This window comes from Myxocyprinus asiaticus, chromosome 21, assembly GCF_019703515.2.
Source record: "Myxocyprinus asiaticus isolate MX2 ecotype Aquarium Trade chromosome 21, UBuf_Myxa_2, whole genome shotgun sequence".
Taxonomy (NCBI): Eukaryota; Metazoa; Chordata; class Actinopteri; order Cypriniformes; family Catostomidae; genus Myxocyprinus; species Myxocyprinus asiaticus.
Window position 1 is genome coordinate 11866208 of NC_059364.1, and position 27737 is coordinate 11893944.

The 27737-nt window shown below is 38.5% G+C and overlaps 1 protein-coding gene across 1 annotated transcript in view; it reads left to right on the forward strand.

The window, feature by feature from the left end:
* Positions 1 to 20071: 20071 nt before the first annotated feature.
* The window catches only part of LOC127411635 (potassium voltage-gated channel subfamily H member 5-like), a 67646-nt gene continuing 59980 nt past the window's right edge, over positions 20072 to 27737 (forward strand). The window contains exons 1-4 of the mRNA XM_051647334.1: positions 20072 to 20229; positions 21407 to 21530; positions 22263 to 22369; positions 22706 to 22834. Coding sequence (XP_051503294.1) covers positions 20157 to 20229; positions 21407 to 21530; positions 22263 to 22369; positions 22706 to 22834 — 433 coding nt within the window. The 5' untranslated portion in view covers positions 20072 to 20156. The remainder of the gene's footprint in view (positions 20230 to 21406; positions 21531 to 22262; positions 22370 to 22705; positions 22835 to 27737) is intronic.

Sequence of the window (27737 nt, forward strand, 5' to 3'; positions counted from 1 at the left end):
CAACATGCTTCCGGTGCCACAGGGGAGGGTAAACACTGGAGCTAATGCAAAAATGTTGAGAAGGGCATAGCTGCAGGCATAGCTCCAAAAAGGGGTGTGAGCTCCAAATTGCCATTAAAGATGTAGGGAGCCCCTAACCTTAACCCTTTTGGAGTTAGTGCCCTCTTTAGGAGATTCTGCCCCCATTTGGAGGTCTCCGGCCTGCAGCTATACCTAATTGAAAATGTCTGATGGGAGATGGCACTTGTCAGTAAGTTGGCATAATGTGGCCGATCCTAGGGTACTGGAACTCTCGGAAACAACTTTGGAATTAAGCGTAACATAACAGTATTTTTAGAAAAGTAATTTCTCTCTAAAAATGGATTATGGAGGTTTCATGGATAAGACACTTAACACTTGAGTCCAGAGCGAGAAAACGCCTCACTGGTAATAACCATAGTCTGCACTGACACTAATGCTCTCCTGATATAATGATATAGTGAACCAGTTTGAAAAGCAGCAAAATCTCTTTCCTTGTCAGTGTTCTTGGTAATTGGAGAAGTTCTGCCACAGTGATTATAACCTTAACTCATAACCTCTTTCTTTTCATCACTACTGATTACATATTTAAATATCATGTTAAATGTAGAGTTTACCCAAAAATGGAAAATTCTCATCATTTATTTACCCTCATGCCATCACAGATGTGTATGATTTTCTTTCTTCTGCTGAACACAAAGATTTTTAGAAGGATATCTCAATTCTGTAGGTCCATACAATGCAAGTGAATGAGGTTCAACACTTTCAAGCTCCAAAAAGCAAATAAAGGTGGCATAAAAGTAATCTCCAATGGTTTAATCCATATCTTCTGAAGTGATCCAATCAGTTTTGGGTGAGAATATACAAAAATGTAACTCATTTTTACAGAACATGATCGTGATTTTAAGCTCGATTACACTTGACGCATGTGCAGAGCGCTAGATGGAGCTTGAAATCATGATTGCCAAGGAGATGGCAGATGTCAAGTTTTATAGTGAAAATTAGTTACATTTTGGTCTGTTCTCACCTAAAACCAACTGGATCACTTCAGAAGACATGGATTAAACCACCAGAGTCTTATGGATTTATTTTATGCTGCCTTTATGTATGTTTTGGAGCTTCAAAGATCTGGACCCCATTCACTTACATTGTATTGACCTACGGAGCTGGTCAATCCCTCCTCTGCACGAATGTCCCGATCTAAGGGGGAGAGATTGAAACTGCATCCGGCTGAGGCACACTCTGTTGATGGGTTGCTCATCCCTCGAGCGCGCGCGGTTGCTGCAGCTATATACTTATTGAATATAAGTATATTTTGTCTTTACTGCACTCGCAGAAGTATAACCAAGTGAAAAAATACACTTATATACAAAATACACTTATATTTAAGATACATTCTTTTAAAGCAAGTCTAAATATCTTACTGTATATGTTGCTTCTAAAGTAAATGTATCTTGTTTTAAGGATTTTTAGACCATTTTAAAATATTTGTATTTGACAAGAAAATAACAACAACTTGATAATAGGAATTATTTTTGCAGTGAATTTTCTACTGCATTAAACTTAATAAAAAGTTTTTTCCTTTAATTCAGTGAATGTCATTTATAGGTATTTTTAAAAGATGATTTGTCCTCTTTATTGTTAGTAAGCATGTTTAATACAACCTTTTAAGTTGGGGCACAAGCTGAATAGTCAGTTAAGAGCTAATGATTAATCGTTGCAATAATCGACCGAATAGTCAAATAATCATTCTAATAATCGTTAGATTAGTCGATTTTCAAAATAATCGTTAGTTGCAGCCCTAGTTTGAAACAGCTGTTTCTACACTTGGCTGGGCACGTGGCTTCTCACCTGCTCTAATAAAGTAGATGAGGCACTTTTGGGCGAGGACGCTATGTAGTTTTATCATATGACATAACCACATTAATGCATGCTGAAACCAAGCAGTGCACCCTGAATTGCCTCACAATTCCTGTCTTATGGACCTACAAAAATATTAAAGATATTATGCAAAGATATAAATAAGTAAAGTAGATATTCTGAATAAGGCATTTACACAATGCATATATAATCAAAATCTGACCAAATTTGGATTAATATCAGAATAATCTTGTGCATATGTGGTCACTCAAATGCATTTATTATTATTAATTCAGTAAATCACTCATGTCGCACTTACATCACTAAAAGTCATCAGAAAATCAAGTCAGTGCCCACTGGCGAATCGGTACATGAGCATGCATGCTTTTCACTTGACATACAGTACTGTGTAAAAGTCACAAAAACATTTGTCTTAAGATGGTTTTTTATTTCTTCAGCTTTAGTGGGTCAATAGGAAATATAAATTTTAGACTCCCAAACATTCCTTTTGAAAATAGAATAGAATAGAAGAACAGGGAGCCCTGCAACAGATGGCATGGCCCCCACAGAGCCCCCACTGAAGCAATTGAGATAAATAGATAGAAGAATTGTGGTGAAGTTTGGAACATCCTATCTGCCAAGAAAAGGTGTCCAGGTGTACCTTAGAGAATTGGTGCTGTTTTAACAACAAATGTGGTCACACCAAATACTGATTTACCTGTTTTTTATGTTTACTGGACTTTGTGTGACGTTAATTGATTAATGAAAACTATTCATGGCATTATTTTTTGAAGAAAGCCTCATTATGAAATATTTTTCACAAGTGCCTAAAACATTTGCACAGAACTATACATACTGTATAAGAACACTTCCACATCACTTTCTGCCTTTATAAATCTAAATTAGTTTCTTAATTTAACATGATAAAACCTGTTGTACGTGCATTTTATAAATAAGGCTCTTGATGATGTAACTGGAGCAAATTCAGGTCAAAAATGTCAGACTGTCCTTGTTGACTTCTGTTCCAATAGTGTGAAATTGCTGAATTCACCTCTTTACCCTGATCTGTTTTTCTTAAAGTTCATTCACAAGTTTTAACCCAATGATTGTGTAAGAGTTTCCACAGTTTATGTGTCATGGAAACTTGGCAAGACATGTACAGCAGACACTGCACATTTTAGTGTCTGGCTTATTTTGTTGTCCTACCAGGCAATGTCTATGTGTCCCTTAGGTGACTGTGATTTTGCTGATTTTGCCACCTTTTGTTAGTCTTGGAACTGCATAACAAACAAACATAGTCCTAATCCTAACCCCAAACCTTTAATCTGATTGATGTTGATGTTGATCCTGGAACATGTCCTATTAACAGGTGAGATTTATCTAATATCCTATTAGAATGAATATCTTCTAGTACAAGAAATTAAATCTTCTAATATAAGATCTTCCCTGCTCCATCAAATAATACCTTTGTTAAATCCCACCTTTAATTAATCTCTCAGATCCAGTTTTACTTGTTGTTTTTTTTTTTTTTTTATACTGGCTTGTCCCTTTTTATCAAACACATCTTTTTGTTCTCTAAATGTAAAGAGAAAGCAGTTTCCTTTGTGTGTGTGTTTGTATTTGTGTGTGTGTTTAGTGTGTGTGTGTGTGTGTGTGTGTGTGTGTTAGCTATACTTTGGGTACAAATTTGTTCCCAGACGTTAGCTAACTATGACAAAACCACCCTTTGGGTCATTTGGAGATGTCCTCATTTTGAAAAACTATTCATTAATGAAGTATTTTGTACATTAAATAATGAAAAAAAAAAAAAAAAAAAAAAAAAAAAAAAATATATATATATATATATATATATATATATATATATATATATATATATATATATATATATATATATATATATATGTCTCAGATCCATATATATATTTATATATATATATATATATAACTAAATTATAGTTTGGGTTAAGGCTAGTCTATAGTATTTATAATTAGTTTAATATAAGAACTAAGGACTAAAAATATGTAATTTTTTCATTTCAGTTCATTTTAAGCAGAAACTGTATTTATTTCATTCCGGTTCCAGCATTCTGCTGCCTCCATTCCAACTGGTAACCGGTTAGAATGAAATAAAAAAAAATGGTTAATAACATAATTTTTTTTAATGACAGTACTCTGTGCTAAGAGTGGGTGATGTACCAGTTGCAGTGTTACCAGATCTAAAAAAAAAAAAAAAGGGACCAGGTCTACAAAAACACATTCAAATAAGGGACATGCCTCAACCAATAATTGATAATAAGCAATTAAAGTTTTTTCCCTGTGTGGGGGAATTATCAGCATTGAAATCATAACGAGCAAGGTATATAATATCCTAAATAAAATAATGTATTTTCTATACATTTATTCTTAAAATAAAAATATTGTATCCCCAAAAATATTTAAAATAGTTCAACAATACATCTGGCCAGGCAAAGAAATGTGTGATGCAGCAGTTTCCTTCAGAATTAAAGCTTATCATGTTCTACTGAAAAGAGAGAGGCCTAATTGGGAATTGGTGTAATTCTGAAAATTTACTGTTTTAAACCATTTAGACTTTTGATGATATTGTTACACCTGGGACATTTGCCCTAGCGGCCACTAGAGGTCGCTAGGTGTATTTAAGACTTTTAGTTTGAAGTTCGGTGTACGTCTTGTCTTGTCATGTGATATCCGGTCAAGGAGCCAGTGCCTTAAGCCTCGTCCGTCCCAGTGCCAACATCCTAGGCCACTGAGGCCGTTCCCACAGCAGTGCCTCTGGCTGTCCGGAAGGAGGAGAAGGGCTCCTGCTCCCCAGTCTCTGCCAGTGCCCACAGCCATGGAGGCTGTTCCCCTGTCACTGCCAGTGCCCATGGCCTTGGAGGCAGGTTCCCAGTCGCTGCCAGTGCTTCTGAAAACTGTTGTCACGGACGAGCCTGTCCAGTTCCCCGAGCCTCCCATGGCTCTGCCCCTCCCCTGGAGCTGCCTCCCAAACCTCCGGACCCCGCTCCCTTCCTGAAACCACAACCCTGGCCTCCTTGGTCTCCTGGTTTACGTCGGTCTTCGGACCCCCCGTTTGCTCCACCATGGCCGTCTGGTCTGTTTTGCCCTCTCGTTCGCCCTGTGCTTTTTTGGACTGCTGTTCCATGATGTCCTGCTCCTCCTATAAACAATTTTTTTTTTGGTGTTATGTCTAGGAGCGCCAGGAGTCGCTCCTTAAAGGCGGGGCTATGTTACACCTGGGACATTTGCCCTAGGTGCCACTAGAGTTCACTAGGTGCATTTCAAACATTTTGTTTGAAGTTTGGCGCATGTTTTGTCATGTGATATCCTGTTTCCCTCATGTTCATGTGTCTTGCTCTCGTTGGTTTCTTGTCTTTTTAACTTGTTATCAGTTCTGTTATTGGTTCCTGTTTAATACTCTTGTTGTCTTGTTATTAGTTTAGTCTTGTCATTGGTTGTCTTTGTCATGTGGTTGTCTTGTCAGTGTATTTAAGCTCTCTTGTTTGCTATAGTCCCTCGTCGAGTATTGTTGATTGTAACTCCGTTTCCTTGTCTAGTTTATCCAGTTCTGAGTCAAGACTAGTCGTTTGTTTGTTTTGGACATCAGCACTGAAAATAAATCTTCACTTAGGTTCACACTTCAGCTACTTCGTCTCCGTCAGTCCCTGTCTTCAGCCAGTCAGTATGTTGCAGATATGTTCTCATTTCGATAGTTAAGTGTGACAGAGCACTTCTATTTGCTCCAGTTGGATGCATATTAAACATACAGTAGGTTCTGGAAAGTAGGATTTTTGAATAGTTCAACATTTGAAGACTGCACTTTATTGCTTAATTTTAGAAACACCCCAGTTCCTTACAGTGTGCTTCAAATAAACAGAGATACAGTATAAGCATTTCAGCATTGTGACCCTTAAGAATGAATCGGTTGTTACTCTTAAGTAATCAATGTTAATAGAAGAAATCTGTAGAGCTCTTTTTCTAATACTGTTTTAAGTCTCATGTGAGTCTTTCTCAGGGTTGTTAGGTTTTTCTCTTTCAGGGGTTCTTCTATATTTTAAAATAATTTGTTTCTGAATGAAATTTGGTGATGTACACTGCAATATCCACCCACTCCTGTTCCTAAAATTAAATTCAACACAACGGCTCACAAACACATTCACGCCATCTCTCTCTTCCCCTGTTCTATTTTGTTTTTACTGAGGGGGTTTTGTGTCTCTCCCTTAGTCTGTCTGTTTTTCATTTCTTTTTATTTTTTCACTATGTTTTCATGGCTTGCTTTCTGCTGTGATCAGTGGCAAAACAAAACCTTCAATGAAAAGATGATGTACAACATGGTGATGTCATGTAGGGAAATAACACTCTTATTAACGTGATGAAACATTGCATGACAAGTCTTGGAAACTTTTCAGTGCAAGTCCGGTAGTCAGTCCCTAATTATCTGTCTCGTTATTGGCTGAATCACAAAGACAGTCTTCCTACTCTCTCCTGAGCTCATCTTCCCTTCATTAGACTTATATAACCCTCCTGGTGACGGCGACACGTGTTGTGAATCTCTCAAGAACTGCTAAATCAGAACCATTGTCCACTTGGAGAAGGAATTTCTGAACATAAGCTTCAATGACCATTAGAGCAGTCGTTCTTAACTGGATTTGATATTCAACATCAAGTGCAAAAATGCTGAAAATGTCCTGAAAATCAAACATGAAGTGTAATAATATTACAATGAACTAAATATGCCCAACAGTATGCAGAATTATAGCGTGAATAGGCTGAATAGTAAAATGAACAATTTTGCAATGCTTAAACAACTGCAGAACTGGTGTTTTACCAGCCTAACACAGGGAACAAACACTCGTCTAAATATTGTATTAGTATTAGCCATATCACTGAAAGATAGATTAACATGCAGCAAAATACAGTAGAGTCTGATTTGATGCATGACCTTTTGTTTTCTTAAATTTTGCTATCCTGTTCACAATGATATGTTAGTTGCTTTTTTATATATGCTAAATTTGCATTTAGCATTTATTTTTCTCTTCTGCCTGTGACCTACCAGTTGATAACCACTGCATTAGAGAACATAAATGTGTGTTCAGTTTTGACTGGCCATAGATAGTCATAAGCAATGACAGAAGCTTTTTCTTTATGCTAGCATGCAGAATTGTGTTGGTGAGACCAAGTAGACTATGACATGTCATAGAGACAGCACACATTGAGTCTATACTTTTATAACATATCCTTCCATTATCTTCCCTTTACAGCTTTATATTTGAAACATTAGTACTGAATCACAGCATATTATTAGACATGTTGATATAGGCTTAATATTAGATATATTATTGATGTGTTGGTATGAACTCAAGATCAGGTCAATGGGATTTTTTTTTAAAAGCTCTGATGCATTCTGTTGAAGTCTCTCTCACTTTCTTCCACATTTTCTTTTCTTCATCTCTCTCTCTCCCCAGTCGTCTCTGAATATTTAAACAGTCTTAATGCTTTTCTGAGAATGTTTAGTGAGCCGGATCTAAACGTATCTGACATATCAAAGCATTCAACAGCAGTTAAAAGGCATCAGCGTGGTTCCATGAGACATTTTGATACAAAGAGATCAAATGGAACATGGATTATTCTCATTAGGAAGACTGTTTTGTCCTTCTCTTGTTTTTCTTACAGTTACTGCTGTAATTATAGTTGTTGAAGTGGTAGGGCTTTAGAAAGCAATAAAATCTCAATTATAACACAAATAGGTCTGGTCCTGGATGCTGATTGGTTGATATAGCGTCCCTGCCATACAGATACATGATATAGTCAGCAATTATTCAGGGCACAGGTAATAAGCTATACTGTCTTGAATTGAAGGTAATGTTTGGTGCTTTCCAACTTTTTTTGTACGTAAATATCTATTGTCAGAGCCGTAACCTTGTGTGCAGTGCTCTGATATATTATGCAACAGCATCATAGGCGACCCGAATTCGAGTCCCAGCTCGAGGACCTTTCCCGTTCCTGTTTCCGATCTTAGTCCCCTGTCACTTTCTGTCTACCTCTCCACTAATGCTAATAAAAGTGAAAAATGCCAAAAATATAACTAAACAAAAAATCTACTAAATTCTATTCTACCTGTAGATACAGTATAAAGTGTGTACTATTTTTATATAAAAAATTCTAGGGCAAATGGTTTTCCTAAAGATTGATGTCCACATATGTGGACAGTGGAACTAAGTTGTAAAGTTTTAAATAATGCCAAACTAAAGAAAGTCAGATTTTTTTTTAATCAAATTGATATGTTTCCAGGAGTGTTGGTTTTTCAAGTTTTTAAGACATTACAGACATTACATCAGAAATTAGCTTGTTTAATTCTGATACAAAGTAATGGCCAGCATCATCCACTGCCAGCCCATAAAATTATACATTATAAATTCTGAATGTTTGTACTGATTTCCATTGTCCCATCTCTGCCAAAAAATATTGAGTGGTTTAAACATCATCTGCAGCCTGAAACTGAACTTTTGGTCGGCTTTTAGGAGTGAATGCAATTAGCTGCATAGGAAAGCTATAGGATGCTCCCTTGCTCCCTATTCAGTGAATGACTTAACCTCCAGTGTGATGTCTGTCTGCACTGGTCTCAGAACAGTTCGAATTGCACCTTATTTTAATCCTAGCATCCTAAATTTTTCAACTTTTGGATGAACCTATTGATTCTCAATGTGATAATGCACAGTAAATATAGGATTTCTAAGGAAAAAAATGCATTACACATTAGTGTACACTGTATTTAATAGCATGTTGTTTCACGATAAATCGATCAAATTTAAAAATAGCATATTGGATGAAACTAGAGACTCTTTTGGCTCAAACAGGTTTCAATGTTAAAACTTAATTAGGTTTCTTACCAGATGTAGTTTTGCTGGCAAAATCCACTGTGATCGGCACCATGTTGTTTTGTCACATGACTCCATACATCGAAAGTTGTATATAGCTAAGCCAAAATACAACATCCAAGTATGAGTACACGGGGTCACATGAAGATTACCGTAGTCTTGGTCAGTTCGAACCAGTCTGGTCATTCTCTGTTGACCTCTCTCATCAACAAGTTGTTTCCATCCGCACAACTTCCACTCACTGGTTGTTTTTTGTTTTTGGCACCATTCTGAGTAAACTCTAGAGACTGTTGTGTGTGAAAATCCCAGGAGATCAGCAGTTAAAATACTCAAACCATCCCATCTGGCACCAACAATCATCCATGGGATTATCTAATCAGACAATTGTGTGGCAGCAGTGCAGTGCATAAAATAAAACAGATACGGGTCAGGAGCTTCAGTTAATGTTCACATCAACCATCAGAAATGGGGAAAAAATGTGATCTCAGTTATTTGGACCGTGGTATGATTGTTGGTGCCAGATGGGCTGGCTTGAGTATTAAATATATTTATACCCTTATATAATAAGGGTAGTTAGGACCCTTTCTAGATCCCCTTCAATTTGCTTATCGAGCAAACAGGTCTGTGGATGATGCAGTCAACATGGGATTGCATCATATCCTGCAACATCTGGACAGACCAGGGACATATGCAAGGATCCTTTTTGTGGACTTCAGTTCGGCTGAACACCATCATCCCAGCTATACTCCAGAATAAATTACACCAACTCTCTGTTCCCATGTCTATCTGTCAGTGGATTACCAGCTTTCTGACGGACAGGCAGCAGCTTGTGAGACAGGGGAAACTCACTTCCAGCACCTGTACAATCAGCACTGGTGCCCCCCCAGGATGTGTGCTCTCCCCACTACTCTTCTCCCTCTACACCAATGACTGCATCGCCAAGGACCCCTCTGTCAAGCTCCTGAAGTTTGCAGACAGCACCACTGTCATCTGCCTCATCCGAGATGAAGATGAGTCTGCATACAGAAGGGAGGTTGAACAGCTGGCTGTCTGGTACAGTCAAAACAACCTTGAGCTGAACACACTCAAAACGGTGGAGATGATTGTGGACTTTAGGAGGAACACCCCAACACTGACCCCCCTCACCATTCTTAACAGCACTGTGGCAGCAGTGGAGTCATTCAGGTTCCTGGGCACTACCATCTCACAGGACCTGAAGTGGGAGACACACATTGACTCCATTGTGAAAAAGGCCCAGCAGAGGTTGTACTTCCTTCGCCAGCTGAGGAAATTCAACCTGCCACAGGCGCTGCTGATACAGTTCTACTCAGTGGTCTTTGAGTCTGTCCTCTGCACTTCAATAACTGTCTGGTTTGGTTCAGCTACGAAATCAGACATCAGAAAACTACAAAGGACAATTCGGACTGCTGAGAGGATTATTGGTTGCTCCCTGCCCCCCCTTCAAGAACTGTACACTTCCAGAGTGAGGAAAAAGGCTGGAAAAATCACTCTGGACAATTCCACACAATTTGTTATTTTAGTCTTTCACAATTCACTAAACTACCAACTGTTTCGCAATGGCTTGTAGATACTATGGCTTTCCCTAAACTGGAAATTATAAGGTGTTCTAGGAATGGTAGCTCTGGAGCTTTTTTCATAAAATGGCAACCTTATAACAGATTATGCCTTTGGACTAAATGCTCCCTTTTTCATTCTTCTTCCTTCTTTTTTATTTATTTCTCTCTCCTTTTTTCTTTCTCTTCTTATTTTGAATGTCTGAAAATTATAACTATTATTGGTATCACCACCTTCATCACAAATACTACAATATGTTTTTTTTTCTTTTTTTATTTATTCTGTTCTCTTGTGTTAAAAAAAGTGAAAATGTGATATTGCTTGTTGTACTACATCTGTTTGTTTGTTTGTTTGTTTTAACTCGATTAAAAATGTAAACAATTGTGCTTTTGGTGCTTTTTAGTCTTTTCTTTTAAGCTTGGCAGTAGAAATCTCCATCTACTGTCCTTGTATAGAAAAGTGTAGCTTGGACATTCTGCCTAACATCCCCTTTTGTGGTACACAGAAGAAAGAAAACAACTATTGAGTTGGAACGACATGAGGGAGAGTAAATGATGACAACATTTTCATTTTTGTTTAAACATTTCCTTAAGAAACCCTACACTCAAATAGAGGGTGTACCTCAGCTTTTCACTGCAGTCAAGGTTAAAGATGAACACTGCATTGTTTATTTCCTCTTTCCTGTGGCATCGTCTGTATTGCATTGTGGCTCTCATTAAAACATTAAAACCACCTGCCTAATATCGTGTAGTCCCCCCTTGTGCCGCCAAAACAGATTCATCAGACCAGGCCACCTTCTTCCATTCCTCCATAGTCCAGTTCTGATGCTCACATGCCCATTGCAGGCGCTTTAGGTGGTAGACGGGTCAGCATGGGCACTCTGACCGGTCTGCAGCTACGCAGCCCCATACGCAGCAAGCTGCGATGCACTGTGTGTTCTGACACCTTTCTGTCCTGGCCAGCATTAAGTTTGTCAGCAATTTGTGCTACAGTAGCTCTTCTGTGGGATCAGACCAGACAGGCTAGCCTTTGCTCCCCACTCACATCAATGAGCCTTGGGTGCCCATGACCCTGTCGCTGGATCACCGGTTGTCCTTCCTTGGACCACTTTTGGTAGGTACTAAGAGTCATGCTTTTTTGTTACATTTTTCTCAGATATGCCTTTTGTGACAACATGCCCCAGTAGCGGAGTAAGTTGTCACAATGGAACCACAGGTTATAGGCCTTTCAGCTAAATTTAAACATCAAAACAATTATAAAAAACAAAACAAATCATGAAACAGCAAACATGTCAAAGGTAATGAACAAAAATATAAAATCATTGCCCTGTCCAACAAATATTAAGATGACTATTTTTTATAATTTTGTAACATTTAAAAAACATGTGACAGCTTGCTCTGGCCTGACATTTATGACTATTTGTTGATGACCTATGACCTTTTTGTTGAAATCTACCTTCATTGCTGACCCTTGCCTAAATGTATAAATGTATATGCTAATGTGGTTTATTGAATACACTTGTTTACCCAACAGCTATATCAAAATATGATGAAATTGGAAGTTTAATTTATAATATAAAATTCACATAAATTATAATAATTTAAGAAGGGTTTTATGGTGCATTCACGCCATGTTGGAATTACCGTAATTACGAGATTCCAACTTGTAAAAAGCATTCACATCTTCGTAAAACGTATAATTAAAAGCTCCGACAGTCGTGACGTCATGTAAAAAGAACCAATATGACTCCGTCCTAAATAGTTAAATACTTATAGTTACTGAGAAATATAGCCTGTTTAACAACTAGCCCCAGTCTCCACTAGATGCTATATTTTCTTTATCATTCAAGGGTTTTTATTGTTGACGTAAATCTTATTTTTTCTATTTTTTTGTTGTCTGATGCCTCTTGTGTTCGCAGGCGAGCTTGTGCATAAGGAGCTTCCTGTGTTTAAACGTGGATGTGGCAGTGAGAATGTGGGCAGAGCTGTAATTAGCCTGAGTGTGTAGACAAAAGACATCAAGACATTTTGCACTCGACATGCAGGCAGCAGCACGGTGAATATTTTATCTGACTGCCTTTAAAACACAGATTAATGGACATAGCTGTGACTTCAGGGAACAAATGTTCCAACTTAGTAGGAGGATGCAGTCTTAACTTATTGGTTCCAGTAAGACTATTCCTTTGAGCGACAGCAACTTACACCATGCGATGCCAGTTCTGGGACAGACTGCTTTTGATATATGATACGCTTAAATATAGAGACAGCCTGATACCTAAACTAATGCTTTTTTCAGACAAAAATCAGATTTATTTTGCCATGTCCAAATCAAATTTGTTTAGTTGTTTGTAGTCTGAACGGCAAATAAAAAAACACAAGAAAATCTATTTTTTACAAAACCAATCCAAACTACATCCATATGTGGTGTAAAATCCAACTAAAATCAGATATTTTTTTCTCATTATAATCAGATTTCAAGTATTTTGTTTTAATGATTTGGGATCCAATGTGTGTACAACATTGGACAGAGTGTGCATGTCCAAATACACAGATTCTTGCTCATTTTTTCGATGTATAGCGAACTAGGCCCATGTGACATTCACTATGTAGTGAACAATTGAGTGGTTTTGAACACAGCATATGCATGAATATGTACTGTAAATACAGTAATGCCTACTCAGTCTGAACAAACAGATCAGATTGCATCACAATGCAAACAGTCAGTCTTAAAAATTGGATTCGAAAAACGAATCAGATTTCTTTGCATCGTGAAATAATCTTAATGGGCCCTATTTTAAGAGCACTTTCGCAAAGCGCAGCACTAAGTCACACATGCAGTTAATGGACATGGCCATAACATTTAGGTATTTTCGTGCAAGCATGCGCTAAGTCCAGGCACATGTGGGTTTGAAGAAATGACGTGCACAATGCACTAATAGGCTGGGTCAAGTTCAGTTTAATTCTGAGGTTCTTCTCAGGCACCGTCTTCAAATTACACTTTAGACGAAATGAAAATGTAATCAAAATAATGAAGTGGTCAAAAAAATCATACCAAATCCACTCATTTTATGCTCTCCAAAATCTTCCACCAGCCACTTTTGCAGAGACAAAAAAAAAAAAAATCACTCTACCACAAGAGGAAAAATACCAATACAAATTAGACAATTAACACAGTTGTAAATATAAACATAATAATAATAACTGAAAAATAAACCATGACCTTAAGATAGTTAAACACAAATCTCATACATTTTTGTTTCATAAAACGGCTTCAACAGTGATTGCCATGGACTTGATTTGTTGTTCCACTATATTTTCAGAGTTTGGACATGAACTTTATTGCCACCTACTGGTGGAATCTCCAAACTGCAAATGTAGGATCTGAATTTAGACTTTGCGCACTCATTAAATTATGGCCCCATGTACTGTATATTATAGTACCAGACTGAATAAGGACTTCATTTTCACACATTTTCAGTATGTGAAAGTGGATATTTATAGCAAACAAATAGATGTAACCACTGGTGTTGTATGGATTAATTTTATGCTGCTTTTGGGATTTTGGGAGATTGAAAAGTCTGGTCACCATTCACTTGCATTGTATGGGCCAACAGAGCTGAAATATTCTTCTAAAAATCTTTGTTTGTGTTCAGCAGAAGAAAGGAAGTCATACACATCAGGGATGGCATGAGGGTGAGTTAATGATGAGAGAATTTTCATTTTGGGGTGAACTATCCCTTTAAACCTAAACCTAACTGATAGTGTCATAAAAAGCAAATGTAAGATGAAAAACACAATTGATGAAGCAACCACGTCATTCTGTGGTACTTCTGTGACACTTTTTCATGTATCAACTCGCATAATCTTCTGAAATTATACCTCTGTTCCTCGCGCTGCAAGAGCAACACTATCAGTAGAGCTTCTGTGTAACTTGATTGCTCTCAAATATGCTTGCAAATGTACTTGGTTATGTAACGTTTAAACTTATTGCCACACAAGCCATGCACTAGTAAAAGTGTTTTAATGTCATAAGATAGCATTGTGTGAGGAACAGGGTGAAAAGTAATTGTTTATGAACTGATGATCTGCCGTTTTACTTGTGATTTGTGTGAAAGTGAATTAAAGTCATTGTGGTTGTAGCACCTCTAGTGTTTATTTCACCTGCTGCGATGCATACAATGAGCAACGTAAGAATCATTTTGCAAAAAATATAGGTGTAGGAACGTGACTCTACATGATTTTTCTTCAAGTTGCCAACAATCCACTACAAACTCTCATTCAGGTATGGAATGTACACATTTTACATTTAAATTTTTTTTTCCCCCAATTTGGAATGCCCAATTCCCAATGTGCTCTAAGTCCTTGTGGTGGTGTAGTGACTCATCTCAGTCCGGCTGGCGGAGGATGAATCTCAGTTGCCTTTGCGCATCATATCACATGGTTGAGCACGTTACCGCGGAGACATAGCGTGTATGGAGGCTTCACGCTATTTTCCATGGCATCCACGCACAACTCACCACGTGGCCCACCGAGAACAAGAACCACATTTTAACGACCATGAGGAGGTTACCCCATGTGACTCTACCCTCCCTAGCATCCGGGCCAATTTGCTTGCTTAGGAGACCTGGCTGGAGTCACTCAGCACGCCCTGGATTCGAACTCGTGACTCCAGGGGTGGTAGTCAGCATCTTTCCTCGCTGAGCTACCCAGGCCCCCTGGTATGTACAATTTCAATAAATTCCAAGTCCTGCCCTGCATTTTTATATATCCTTCATTTAGAAATATGTCACATTACTGAAGTAAAATAAGTTGCTTAAGCCATTTCATGTTGACTTTAAATTTGTCTAGCTCACCTAATGGAAAGGCTATTACTGTCATCCTGTCCTCTAAGTGACGTCTGGCAGAGCAACAGAGGCCGTTAATGGTGTAACGGCAAAGAAAATCAATGATGTCTGTGAAGTTATCATTCCTTTCTCTGACCCCATCACATTTGCTCAGGGAAACCTCTCCACTTTTAGATTCTGAGGCTACTGACTTTCGACGAGATATTTTTCGTGACGTACAAAAAGATTCTAATTTGGAAGAACTGTTGATATGTGGCTATATATGGGCATCACATAAAAAGAGAGAGGGAGGGAGAGAGACAGAGATGAGCTCACTGCCTAATTAACAGTCACAATCAATGCAGAGAAATGGAGACATGCCAGGCTCTGTGTGTGTGTGCAAGATTGAGATGGTACATGAGAGTTTAAGAAAAGGTGTTTCAGTGAATACAGTGGGGTGTGTGTATATGACTGTGTAAATAAATGAGTGTTTTTTATTCAAATCAGTACAGACTGCGATCGCACATTATGTATCCGTCTCTGGAGGTAGAGTGAGGTCACGACTTCTGCTGTGTTCTGTGTCTGTGAGATTTACAGCAAATCTTGAATTATTAAACATCTGAGAATATATCGATCACTTCAAGTTTGTGCGGTCAAGTCTAAATTCTGTTGCTCATTAAAGAACCAGCTGAGCTGTAATAATAATATTAGTTCTACAGAAATGAGTTTGTGATTCCTTTAAATCCTGAATAACTAGATTTCTGTTTATTGTGGTTTGCCACTCTCATTTACTCCCTGGTTTCCATCCCTGTGGCTGAGGTGTTTTATTTCCATCTCTCTGTTATACATTTCTGTACTATATGTCTCTTGTGTTGTTCTAACTGCAAAGACGGAGCACGCAAACAACTGATGAGCAAGTGATTGAATGAACGTTGATGTACGTCTCTGAGAGTTCTGGAGCATACTTTTTAATACAAAGAAATAATTGTACAGCCTTTAATTTGTACTGATTTAAATATATATATATATTGTGCTTGAGCAAGATGGTTTCTGTTACTGCATTTCAGTAGAGATTCCAATTAGAGTCATCATTGAGAATAATAAGAATTGAAAACAAGCTCCAGAGTGAAACATCTGGATACATTATGGTAATGAGAATTGAGCGGGGCGTGCTTAATTGTGATGGAAACAATGTCACAATGCACAAATATTTTCTTTATGCAAATTTTTTATTTTGGGGTGAAAAATGACCTAGATATGATTCACTCTACTAACATGCTGGGCTTTTACTTACATAACCATATCAGTCCACACACACGCACACTGATTCACCTGTCAAAAGAAGGGTATTTTAAGGTAGACTCTGAATCTAGCCACGACATCCTATAGTTTGGTAATTGACCTGGACATTTTTAAGAGTTAAAAACAGTAATTAGCCTAGTGACTGCTGTAATACCCCTGCAGTGCCAAAATGTGGATTGTGCAACATCAAACTCTAAAACTGTACTGTGATCTCCTCTGACCAGTCTTCTGTCTGAGTTCTTAATATTCGTGTGTTGTCCTGTTCCCTTCTTCTGAAACCATAAAAAAAACAAAAAAAAAAAAAAAAATGACAAAAAAAAAATTGGTTACCTTGTAACCTTCCATTTCAATTAGAAAATACATACACTGGCAGCCAAAAGTAATTAAATAATAATTGTATTTATAACCCCAGTGACCAAGCCGAAGGCCATCATACATTATGTCGCAGCTAACTAATAATACCAATTTACATTTTAAAAACACGTCCACACACGAAAGCCAGAACTTGAAACGACACTTAATGCTCAAGCAAGCCTAATTTTAACTGCAGCGTGACTGTTTTGTGAAATGAACGTCTCCCAAACATGAATCTAACAAGGAGGTCTATAATACCTGGAAAAATCTATCTAATTATATTTGCGATTTAAATGATGCTTGCAATACATTTCGTTTTGTCAGGGTACACGTTTATGCTGTGTTCCATTCAAGTTGGATGTGGGATATTCCTACTTGATATATCTGACCATAAATGCATTCCATTCCCCAATGTTCGGAACTGCAACGCTCCTGTTAGCTTAGCAGGGGTTGACTCTCATTAGAGATGTCTCCTAACACCCCAACTGATAAACAATGCTGCAGCGCTAGCATTTGTGCTTCAGGTGTACGATTATCAAAAGAGATTATAATTGACCAAGTTTTATACACATGTTTCAGCAGGCGTTTGTTAAACAAGCTTTAATATCATGCAATGTGGAAACAAACTCATTTATCGATATTACTTAATAAAGTGAATGTTTATCACTTACTTTGTATATCTCCCTGAGTGTGGACATGTTCGTGTGACATCATGCCCCTGCATCTCGGCACGAGTTGAGAATTTCAACACAAGCATACAAGTTGTAATTCTGACTTAAAGATGCATTCCATTGCACTTTTCCTAGTAGGAAATTGTAAAATGGAACGCAGCACTGCTTTTCAAAACTTGATCCGACACTGAATGCTCAAGCAGCCTAGTTTACACTTAGATGTTGCTATAACAATGCAAAAAGCACTTACCATTTTACTTGAAGTGAAAGTCAGCCCTCCTTTCCTGTTTAATAAATTAAGCAATCACACGTGTTTTTAAATCCATAAGGATCTCTTTCTCAACGGCAATACCAGCAGTGATGACAGCCAACTCGTCAGACCGCTTGATCTTACATCACTTAAAGCATGATTGCGTCACTCAAGGCCAGCTAGAAGGCCTTGACCGGGACATATCCTAAAGATCCACCCACCAAGAACAAATAAATCAATCTGATTGGCTGATGAATCTGACAGTCTGACTTTAGTTGCCCATTCATTTGCACTGTTGAGGGATTCTGAAAAAATTCTGAAGGCCTGACGGGGTGGAGCTCAGACTCATGCTGCTTCGGATTCGGGCATGCGATTTGTGAAACAGTTGTCACACTTTGCTTGTAAGCATCAAGAAATAAATTCTGACTGGATAAACTTTTTGTTTTTCTCTATTTGTTTGTAGATTAATTAAGAGTGGAAAGCGATTAAAAATACATAGGCAAAAAGGTGACTGAGAATGAAAAGATGAAATATATTTATTTATTTGGCATGTTAGGCCAGCAGAGAAGGCTTTCTGGCCCTGAGAATTCACCACTGGTCAGGACATTACTGATGTAAAAAACAGCACCATCACTATCTGAAAAAAGTCATTTTTGATCAAATCTAGACAGGCCCCATTTCCAGCACCTTATCCTTGAGTAATCATGCTAAATTGCTAATTTGGTACTAGAAAATCACTTGCCATTATATCAAACACAGTTGAAAGCTATTTGGTTCGTTAAATGAAGCTTAACATTGTCTTTGTGTTTGTTTTTGAGTTGCCACAGTATGCAATAGACTGGCATGTCTTAAGGTCAATATTAGGTCAAAAATGGCAAAAATGAAACAGCTTTCTCTAGAAACTCGTCAGTCAATCATTGTTTTGAGGAATGAAGGCTATACAATGCTTGAAATTGCCAAACAACTGAAGATTTCATAAAAATTGGTTTGTAAGGTGTGTGAGAAGTGCCCGACAAGACAGCCACATCTATGGCAAGTGCTACAGGAAGTGTGGGGTGAAATGTCACCTGAGTATCTGGACAAACTGACAGCTGGAATGCCAAGGATCTGCAAAGCTGTCATTGCTGCATGTGGAGGATTTTTTGATGAGAACTCTTTGAAGTAGTTTAAGTAGTTGAAGTGAACATTTTTTTCAAATTGTAATAGTAATTGTTCACATTATTAATGTCCTGACTATACATAGTGAACAGTTGAATGCCACTTTGGTGAATAAAATTACCAATTTCTTTCCATAAGACCAAAATCTGTACAATATTCTAAACTTTTGGCCACCAGTGTACTTATTAAGCTCTTGATAGCTCCTCAGTACATAACGCATCTTATCACCTTATTGCCCCTCACAGGTCTAAGGGGGAGTTAGGGGCATTGGCCCCCTAGATTTTCTTTGCCTCCCCAGTCAGATGTCAAAATGACCAAGGGGGACCACCCAGTCAGACAAAGAGAGAACCTATTGCCCTTCCTAATGCTCAAGATGCTCCCCCAAAGATCACACACTAGTATGCCCTAGTATCTAGTATCTTCCCTAGGGATAGTACACCCACCACATTGTTTGATGCTGTGTCAGCTAAAAAAAGAACTTTAACTGATTAAAATGCGTCTTTAGAATCTGAACAGTTCCTTAAAGAGTTTTTCCTTGCCACTGTGGATTTTGGCTTACTCACTGGGGGTTTGTAAGGCATTTTGTGTAAAGCTTATAACAAAAAAAGTGAAAAGTGCTCTACAAATAAATTGCATTGAAAATATTTTAATTCAAGGTGCCTATCAAATTGTTCTGAGACCTGTTTCCTACAAACAAACAAAAAAATCATACAAAAATGCTGTTGGTTAAGCCATTAACTCGGATGCTTTCGGATGCAGCAAGAGCCTTCAGTGATTAAAGCTTAATAGAAAATTAAAGGGAAAGCACGAGCTGGCAGCACTGTATACAGTAAATATAACTAGCTGGTTAGGCTTTGAGGGAAAGTCTTTTTGATGCTTGGATTTTGTTATTTGTTTTTTAAGCACGATAAACTCGTAAAGTGGCTTACTGGCAATAACAACAAGTATTACGAAGTACTGAGCATTTTAAAACATAAAGCTTATTATTTTCTGCGTGGCGAAGTTGGTGTTCGCTCTTGCGCATTGGAGATCCCCAGTGCCCACTGGGCACGTCTGTGCCTTTGCGCATGCGCGGGGAGCTCCCCGTGCCCACGAATTGTCGCTTTGCGCTCGGAGCTCGCGCGGGTGGCACGCAGAAGCTCACTGGCAGCCAGCGCGCGACGTTACCATGAGCCTCCCCGTTCAACCGGCAGAGACTCCAAGCGCAGAGTGTGCCCGCCTGAAGAGAGAAGCGCGACACCCAGAGCCGCACGATGCCCGGGGGAAAGAGAGGGCTGGTGGCACCGCAAAACACTTTTCTGGAGAATATCGTGAGACGCTCGAGTGGTGAGAAAGGCGCTTATGGTTTCTAAAGTATAAATGTTTACATCACAGTGCTCATATTAACATAAGTAGACTACTGTTAAACAAATGAACAATAAGTAAAATATTTTTAGTTATGTTATGGCGCTGCATGCTTACAATTACGCAGTTATTGTTTGTAATTATGTATATTAGCCTACAATATGTTTAACATGGACACTGTAATAGAAAGTGTTAATGCATTTATAGATAAATGATTCCCCCCTTTTTTATGGCCATTTATTATCTTTATGTTTTAAAAATCTCTAAAACAAAATGTGCATTGTCTATTCCATAGTATTAGTTCATTAATGAGTTATTGTGGTGCTTTTGAGACGAATGCCCTCCTTAATATATGAGTTAAAAAAAATGTTTAAAAAAAATAAAAACTTTATTCCTTAATATTAATATATTAAAATCTCTTACATTTGGGGAAAACGCACAGTCTTCACTGCAGATGAGCTAATAAAACCAAATATTAAATCCTCACTGCTCTGCAGAATTGAAATGAGTCTGCTATTTATTTATTTTTTAATCAAGCGATTTTACCGATAATATGAGAAGTTAATTTGGAGAAATTATTTTATATGAAAAAATAAAACAAAAACGTTAACAATCAACTTTATTAAATTGAAATTATACTTTGTTTAACTTATTATTCAAGCTATTATCATATTTAACTTGGGTAACATTCGTCTAGTTGATTAAAAATAATTACAATTTCGGACTGTTGCATTTATCGCCGCTAGAGTGCGCAGCCTTTCTGATTTCTTGTCACAGTAATGTGTTTGTGCCTAGTTGGATGTCATCATGCTGTATTAAAAACAACCTTTATCTGTGGATTATATAGAATATAAGACACGAAAAACAATGTAAATCTTAATAATAATAGGATCTTTAAAAAAAAAAAAAAACGCTCCAATGTCTCATGAAAATCCCATTAACAGCAAGAACAGCATTTTCTTGGTCTTTTTGTTGTAGTTTCATGAGGTTTTGAAAGTCTTTAATCTTATATGCAGAGTTCACTAAGGTTCTAATGGATCAGTGAAAGTGGTACACAGTTAAACAAAGACTGGGACTGTGTAAGTAATTCTGTGTGTCAGATCAGAGCTGTGATTCTTGAAGTCTCTATAATTCTTTGTTCTCTTCTCTGAACATTCAGAGACAAGTTTTCTGCTGGGGAACGCTCAGATTGTAGACTGGCCTGTAGTTTACAGTAATGACGGCTTCTGCAAGCTGTCTGGATACCACAGAGCAGAGGTCATGCAGAAAAGCAGCACATGCAGGTGAGAGTATGTATACACACGTGACATTAGACATGCATCTGACTTTTTAAGATGTTACACAGTTCATGCTGTTTTGAAGATCTCTAGACTCGCAGTACCTTAAACAGCCTTTTGGTTAAAGCAAATTCTAGTTATTCGGTGTAGTAGATCCATATGAAACCTTTGCTAAAAAAAAAACAAAATGTGAAGATGTCATAATGACCTTTGGATTTCCTGTCACTTAAGCTCTGATGCTCACTGCTCTGAGAATGTGCGTGTGTGTGTGTGTGTGTCTGCTTATTTTCAGATTCAAAAATAACATATTAAATCATAGCAAATCTAATCTTGAAATCTTGATTATTTATCCATGAACTTATGTAAAAGATTTTGTGGTTAAAATTATATATTTTTATTTTTCTATTTATTGATATAATTTAATATAAGTATCTTATGGGCCAGGCCATGATCTGACATCGTAACAAAAAAAAAAAAAAAAAAGAAGTGCCTTTTATAAAGTGCTGAGCCACAAATATAATGTCCTGCAGGTTTTGGAGACTCCATACCACACTTTAAATGGCATAAAGTCAGATGGTCTGGTCTTATAAATAATGACTTTTGTCATTATTAATAAGCTTTTATTGGTGACTTTCGCATAAACAGTCAGGCTTTGATACCTTAAATGGCCACACTTTGCTTCAAAATCTAATAAGGTGCATTTGAATTAAAGAAAATCTTAAAAATCTCTCCCTCTAGTTTTATGTATGGGGAGCTGACAGACAAGAAGACCACAGAAAAGGTGAAACAGGCCTTTGACAATTATGAGTCAAACTGCTTTGAAGTGCTGCTGTACAGAAAGAACAGTAAGTAAGACTTGAAACACAGACACTTACAAATACATACGTACATATACATAGATTTTTACAGATTCTCACTTATCTTGGTTATCTTGGTGATCTTAGAATGTCTAGTAGAGTTATTTTAAGCAACAGAGAAACATCGATTAGATGAATAGCTCTACTAGCTGTTACATAGAACACAATATATTTCATTGTGATCCAATCAAACCACAAACTTCAAAGACCACACAAATCTATATCTTTGTTATTTTAAACACACAGGCTCTCTAGAACAGACAAAAGTTTGATCGCACAGTGTCCACACAAATTGTGTGCTGAAGCTGACCTTGACCTTTACAGGAACTCCGGTGTGGTTCTACATGCAGATTGCACCGATCCGAAATGAAAATGACAAAGTGGTTCTGTTCCTGTGTACATTTAAGGATATCACTGTTTTTAAACAACCTATTGAAGATGAAAACACCAGGGGTGAGTTGTACCAGCTGTCCACTTGTAATGTCAGAGATGCATACAAAATAGATTCTTGCCTAAAAATCACATTTGATATTATCACAATGTGATGTTGAGCATGTGTTTGTTCTGACAGATAAACACTTAATCAAATCTGCATATGTCATATAAATACATATTTGCTTTTGATTGACAAGCATTGCCAGATTTTTGAGAAGGGTATAGCTGCAGGCATAGCTCTAGAATGGGGTGTGAGCTCCAAATCGCCATTAAAGATATAATCGCTTCTGTTGTTCTCCTCATTTGTAAGTTGCTTTGGATAAAAGCATCTGCTAAATTAATAAATGTAAATGTAAATGTAAAGATATAGGGAGCCCTTAACCTAACACTTTCCCTAACCTTAACCCTTTTGGAATTGGTGCAACCCCCTTTTGGAGTAGCCCCACCCCCTTTTGGAGTAACCCCTCCTTCTTTTGGAGATTCCACCCCCATTTGGAGGTCTCTGGCTTGCAGCTATACCTACTTGAAATTTTTCCTCTGGAGCTCACACGCAAGTGTAATGTTCAAGTATGCATGTGACGAAGCTTGTTTATTTGATTAAAATGAAATATATACGCTCGTCTAACAGGAAAAAGTATTTTAACATTGAAAAGTTATCTTTAAAAGTGCACTCAGTAACCTTTGTCTTTGTGTCATCTTGGACTTACACGGACACCTAGCGGCTTGGATGCAGCATAATTTAAAATCAATAGTTTCCCATTTCAGATGCCATTATAGAAATTTAGTATGTAGAATAAAACAGCTTTTATAAGGTTACTGATATGACTGGAGGCTTAATTTTAATGTGAGTGGTCATGATTTCCTACATAAATTGCAAAATTACAGTTCATGTCTTTAGGAGTTAAACTTTTTTAATGAGGAAAAAAATGACTGAGTGCACCTTTAATGTTCCTTAAAATAAGCTTAATTCCTTATGCGATGTATAATTTCTTTCTTTTTCTTTCTATTGATTTGGGCTGAAATGTGACCTGGACATGTTTTTGTGAGATTCACATGTTTGTGAGATGAGTGCTGCTCACAAAAGAATAACAGAGAGAGTGAGATAGAGCCGATCTGAAACAGCTTGAGAGAGTGTTTGGGTTGTTATATTTTCTTTCCAGCATTTGTATGGCACATTGACAGCAAGCATTTGTTCCACTTTTACTCAACATGGAGCACTTTGCTGAGTCAGATCTGAGACACAGAAAATGATCACCTGCCTGATTAATGTTTCTGTTATACAGTAACCCCAAAAAGTATTTGAAAACTGAGCTACACTTAAAATGAATGAATGCCATTTAATTAGATAGAAAATATCAAACCAAGTGGCATCTCCAAACAAATGATGCTAGCTAGACCTTTTCACAGAGCTAACTTTAGTTTTTTTCCACTTATTTTTATCTAACTGGTGCCTAGGTCATTTATGGTTGATGTATGAAGTCAGTTCATCACATAAACTATGGATATAATCCACTAAGATTGATAATGGAGTGAGGAATCTCACTATGGTAAACGTTTCAGGCATGACATACTATGGGAGCACCAGTAGTGGGATACTACGGGAGCACTACATCTGTCCGAAGGACAGACCAATAACAGTTTGTTAAAGGAGCTTGCCTCCTCCCTATAATAACTGCTATAATGCTCTGAAACGACATTCTAAGCACGCTTTTCCCCGTACCTATGCAAGCAGGGAAGTCTGGTGAAATACCTCACTCTAAACCGGTGTTACGCAGGTTACTTATCGTTCTCTTTTGAACATTCATTTGGAATCTCACTATGGGAAAGATGTGGCCAACTAATGTATTGCATGCTTTCTGAAGCCACCCCTCCGAACAGTGATGAGAGAAATGAAAGTTAACTGCTCATTTCTCTAAAGAGCCGGCCCTGAGAACTCTATGTGCCATTGACAGCGCAGTAACATCTGGTAAAACCTGATAAATGTGTTCAGGGAAGCCCAGCACAAATATTCTTCATGGACACGCCTTTAAATTAAGCCCATGAGGTGACTTTGCCCCTAGTGGAATGGGCTTTTAGTCCCTTAGGGAGTTCCAGTCCCCTAGCATCATAAGCCAACTCAATCGCTTCCATAGTCCAGTGAGACAAGCGTTGAGAAGAGATGGGTTTCCCTCTATGGAGAGTAGCCCAAGATACAAAGATCACTCTTTCTAAACAATTCTGTCCTGGCTGAATAAAAGTGCAACCAGACAAAGACAATACAGCCTTTTTTCATCTTCTGATGAAAAGGGAGGGGTGTGGAAAGCACACTGCAAGGCAGTGCTGTTGTAAGATGAGTTACTGACCTTAGGAACAAAAGCAGGGTTAGGCAACAGCCTAACCATACTGTCACAAGGGCTAATGTATAAGCACAACATTTAATGAAGTTTAATTGAAGTTAAATTACTCGCTTAATGAACACCAAAGCGAGAAGCAAAAGAGTCTTCAGAGTTAGGAGCTTAACATAAACACTATCCAGGGGCTCAAACAATCTAATGAGATTGGATTGAGCACCATGGGCAGGTCCCCTGACTGGATCAAAGACTTAATAGGCACAAACGTTGCATACCCTTCATAAATCTGCATATGAGAGGATGCCGGCCAACCAAGGTTTTTTTCAAATCCCACAAGGCAAGCCGAAATAGAAGCCAAATACACTTTAATAGTGGAGAAGGCTTTATTCCTGTCCAACAAACTCTGCAAGAAGCAAAGCACGATACCCATCGAACACTGAAAAAGAACAACTCCCTTTCGTGCACACCAGTCCTCAAATACACGCCACTCGTTATCATATAAGGAGTGAATAGATGGCACCCTTGTGCTCTGAATAGTAGCAATCACTTCCATTGGGAGCCAGATTGCATTTTAATTGTACCTCTCACAGTCCAAATCCAAAGAGCTACTTGTTCCAGGTGAGGATGAAATATTTGCCCGTTTGCTTGTGAAATGAGATGACTGTGTAACGGGTGGTGCCAGGGATTCTCCAGCAGGACCTCCCCAGCCAAGCTATTCATAGGAGAGCTAGTACATACTCCCTTACTCTGGCCAGACTGAAAGATATTAGGCTTAGTGGTGGAAACGCATAGAGCAGCTCGTTTGGCCATGGATGAGCCAGCGCATCCACACAAAAAGGTGCATCATTGTCCTCAAGTGAGATATACAGCGGACATTGCATGTTTGCTCGTGAAGTGAAGATATTTATGGCAGCTTTGCTGAATCTCTCCCATATCTGATCAACCACTTGCGGTAGAAGTCTCCATTCTCCATACAGAGGATTTCCTCTTGAGGGTACCCCCTATTCAGTACCCCCAGAACATGACTCGCATGTACTGGTCCACACAATCAGCTTGCACGTTAAATTGTGAAGCTGAAGAGAGCACATCCCCCATGACGGTTGATGTATGTTACAACTGTCATATTATCCGTTCTGACTAGTACATGACAGCCATGCAGCCATGGCAGACAGTGTTTCAGGGCTATAAACACAGCCAATAATTTGAGGTTTATATAGACATGGCGTAGCCTGAGTGACAAGAGGCCGTTGACCAACCTGCCCTGATAAACAGCCCCAGAGATGCATCTGTCATCTCCACTTTTCTCAAAGACACAACCCTCAAAGGGCTGCTGGTTTTGAACAGTGTGGGGTCCCCCTCTCTGAAGGAGAACATTCAAACACTCTGCTGATATGGTTATCATGTGAGCAAGATGACGGACGGGGACACAAATGCAGCACGGCCACCCAGTGCTGAAAGTCTCTCATTTTCAATAGACCCAGTGGAACCACTGCCAAGGACGAAGCCCTTATGCCCAGCAGATGGAGGCAGCTGTACCATGGTACCAAATTCCCTCTGCGGAACAGAAAGAGACACTGGTGAAATGCCACTATTCGTCTCCTTGACAGCATAGCGTGATGCAAAACAGAATTAATCTACAGACCCATATACTCTATTTCTGAAACCGAAGATAGAAAGGTGAGTAAATCTCTGTGTCCTGTTCTACATGCTCCTGTGAAAGAGTGTAGACCAGGTAATCATCTTTGTAAGTAGATATCCTGAGACCTCTGTGTCTCAGTGGTGATAGAGCTGCCTCCACACACCTGCTGAACACTCTGGGTGCCTGATAGAGCACGAAAGGAAGAGAAACAAATTTGTGTACTATGCTCTATTAAGTAAACCTGATATACTTTCTGTGAGCAGGATTAATGCTTATGTGAAAATACGCATCCTTGAGATCAACTGTTGTAAACCAGTCTCCTGGATGGATAGAACGTGAGAGTGCTTTGTGTGTGAGCATCCTGAATTTGTATTTTCTCTAGTGCCTGTTGAGGACACGTAGATCCAATATTGGTTGCAGCCCCCCTATCTTTCTTGGGAATCAGAAGTTTGGGAGCTTGTTTGCATGGAAGACAGACATCAAATGCCTCTCCTTCCTTTTTATGAAGGTCACATATCTGCCGCATTGCTGCAGTGACTAAACCAAACATGACTTTCAAGTCAACAGGGGCATCAAGAAGGTCCAGTTTCTCTCTTTCACTTAGGCAAAACAGATTTAGCCAGAATGATCTCTCACCAGCAAGGGACTAGGGGCATCGTCCGGCTGCAAGTTTGGACTGCGCCCTATGATGTGCACATACTGAGGTCCGTTATGTTGCAGATCTCCTCCTTGACTGTTGGGTTTGAATTGTCGGTGTCCAATTGCCTACCCAACTCTTCAGATGGCTAGGCCTGATAAGCCATCATAAGAGAGGTAGCATTAAGCGCTCTCAATGACAGAGTCAAAGATTTGTACATTGAGGCTGTGAAGCTCTCCAGTTTCTCAGGAAGTGATGGGCCTTCCTGTTTGGATGCAGGTGGCGGGCCACCAAAAGTTCAACAGTAGGGGAACT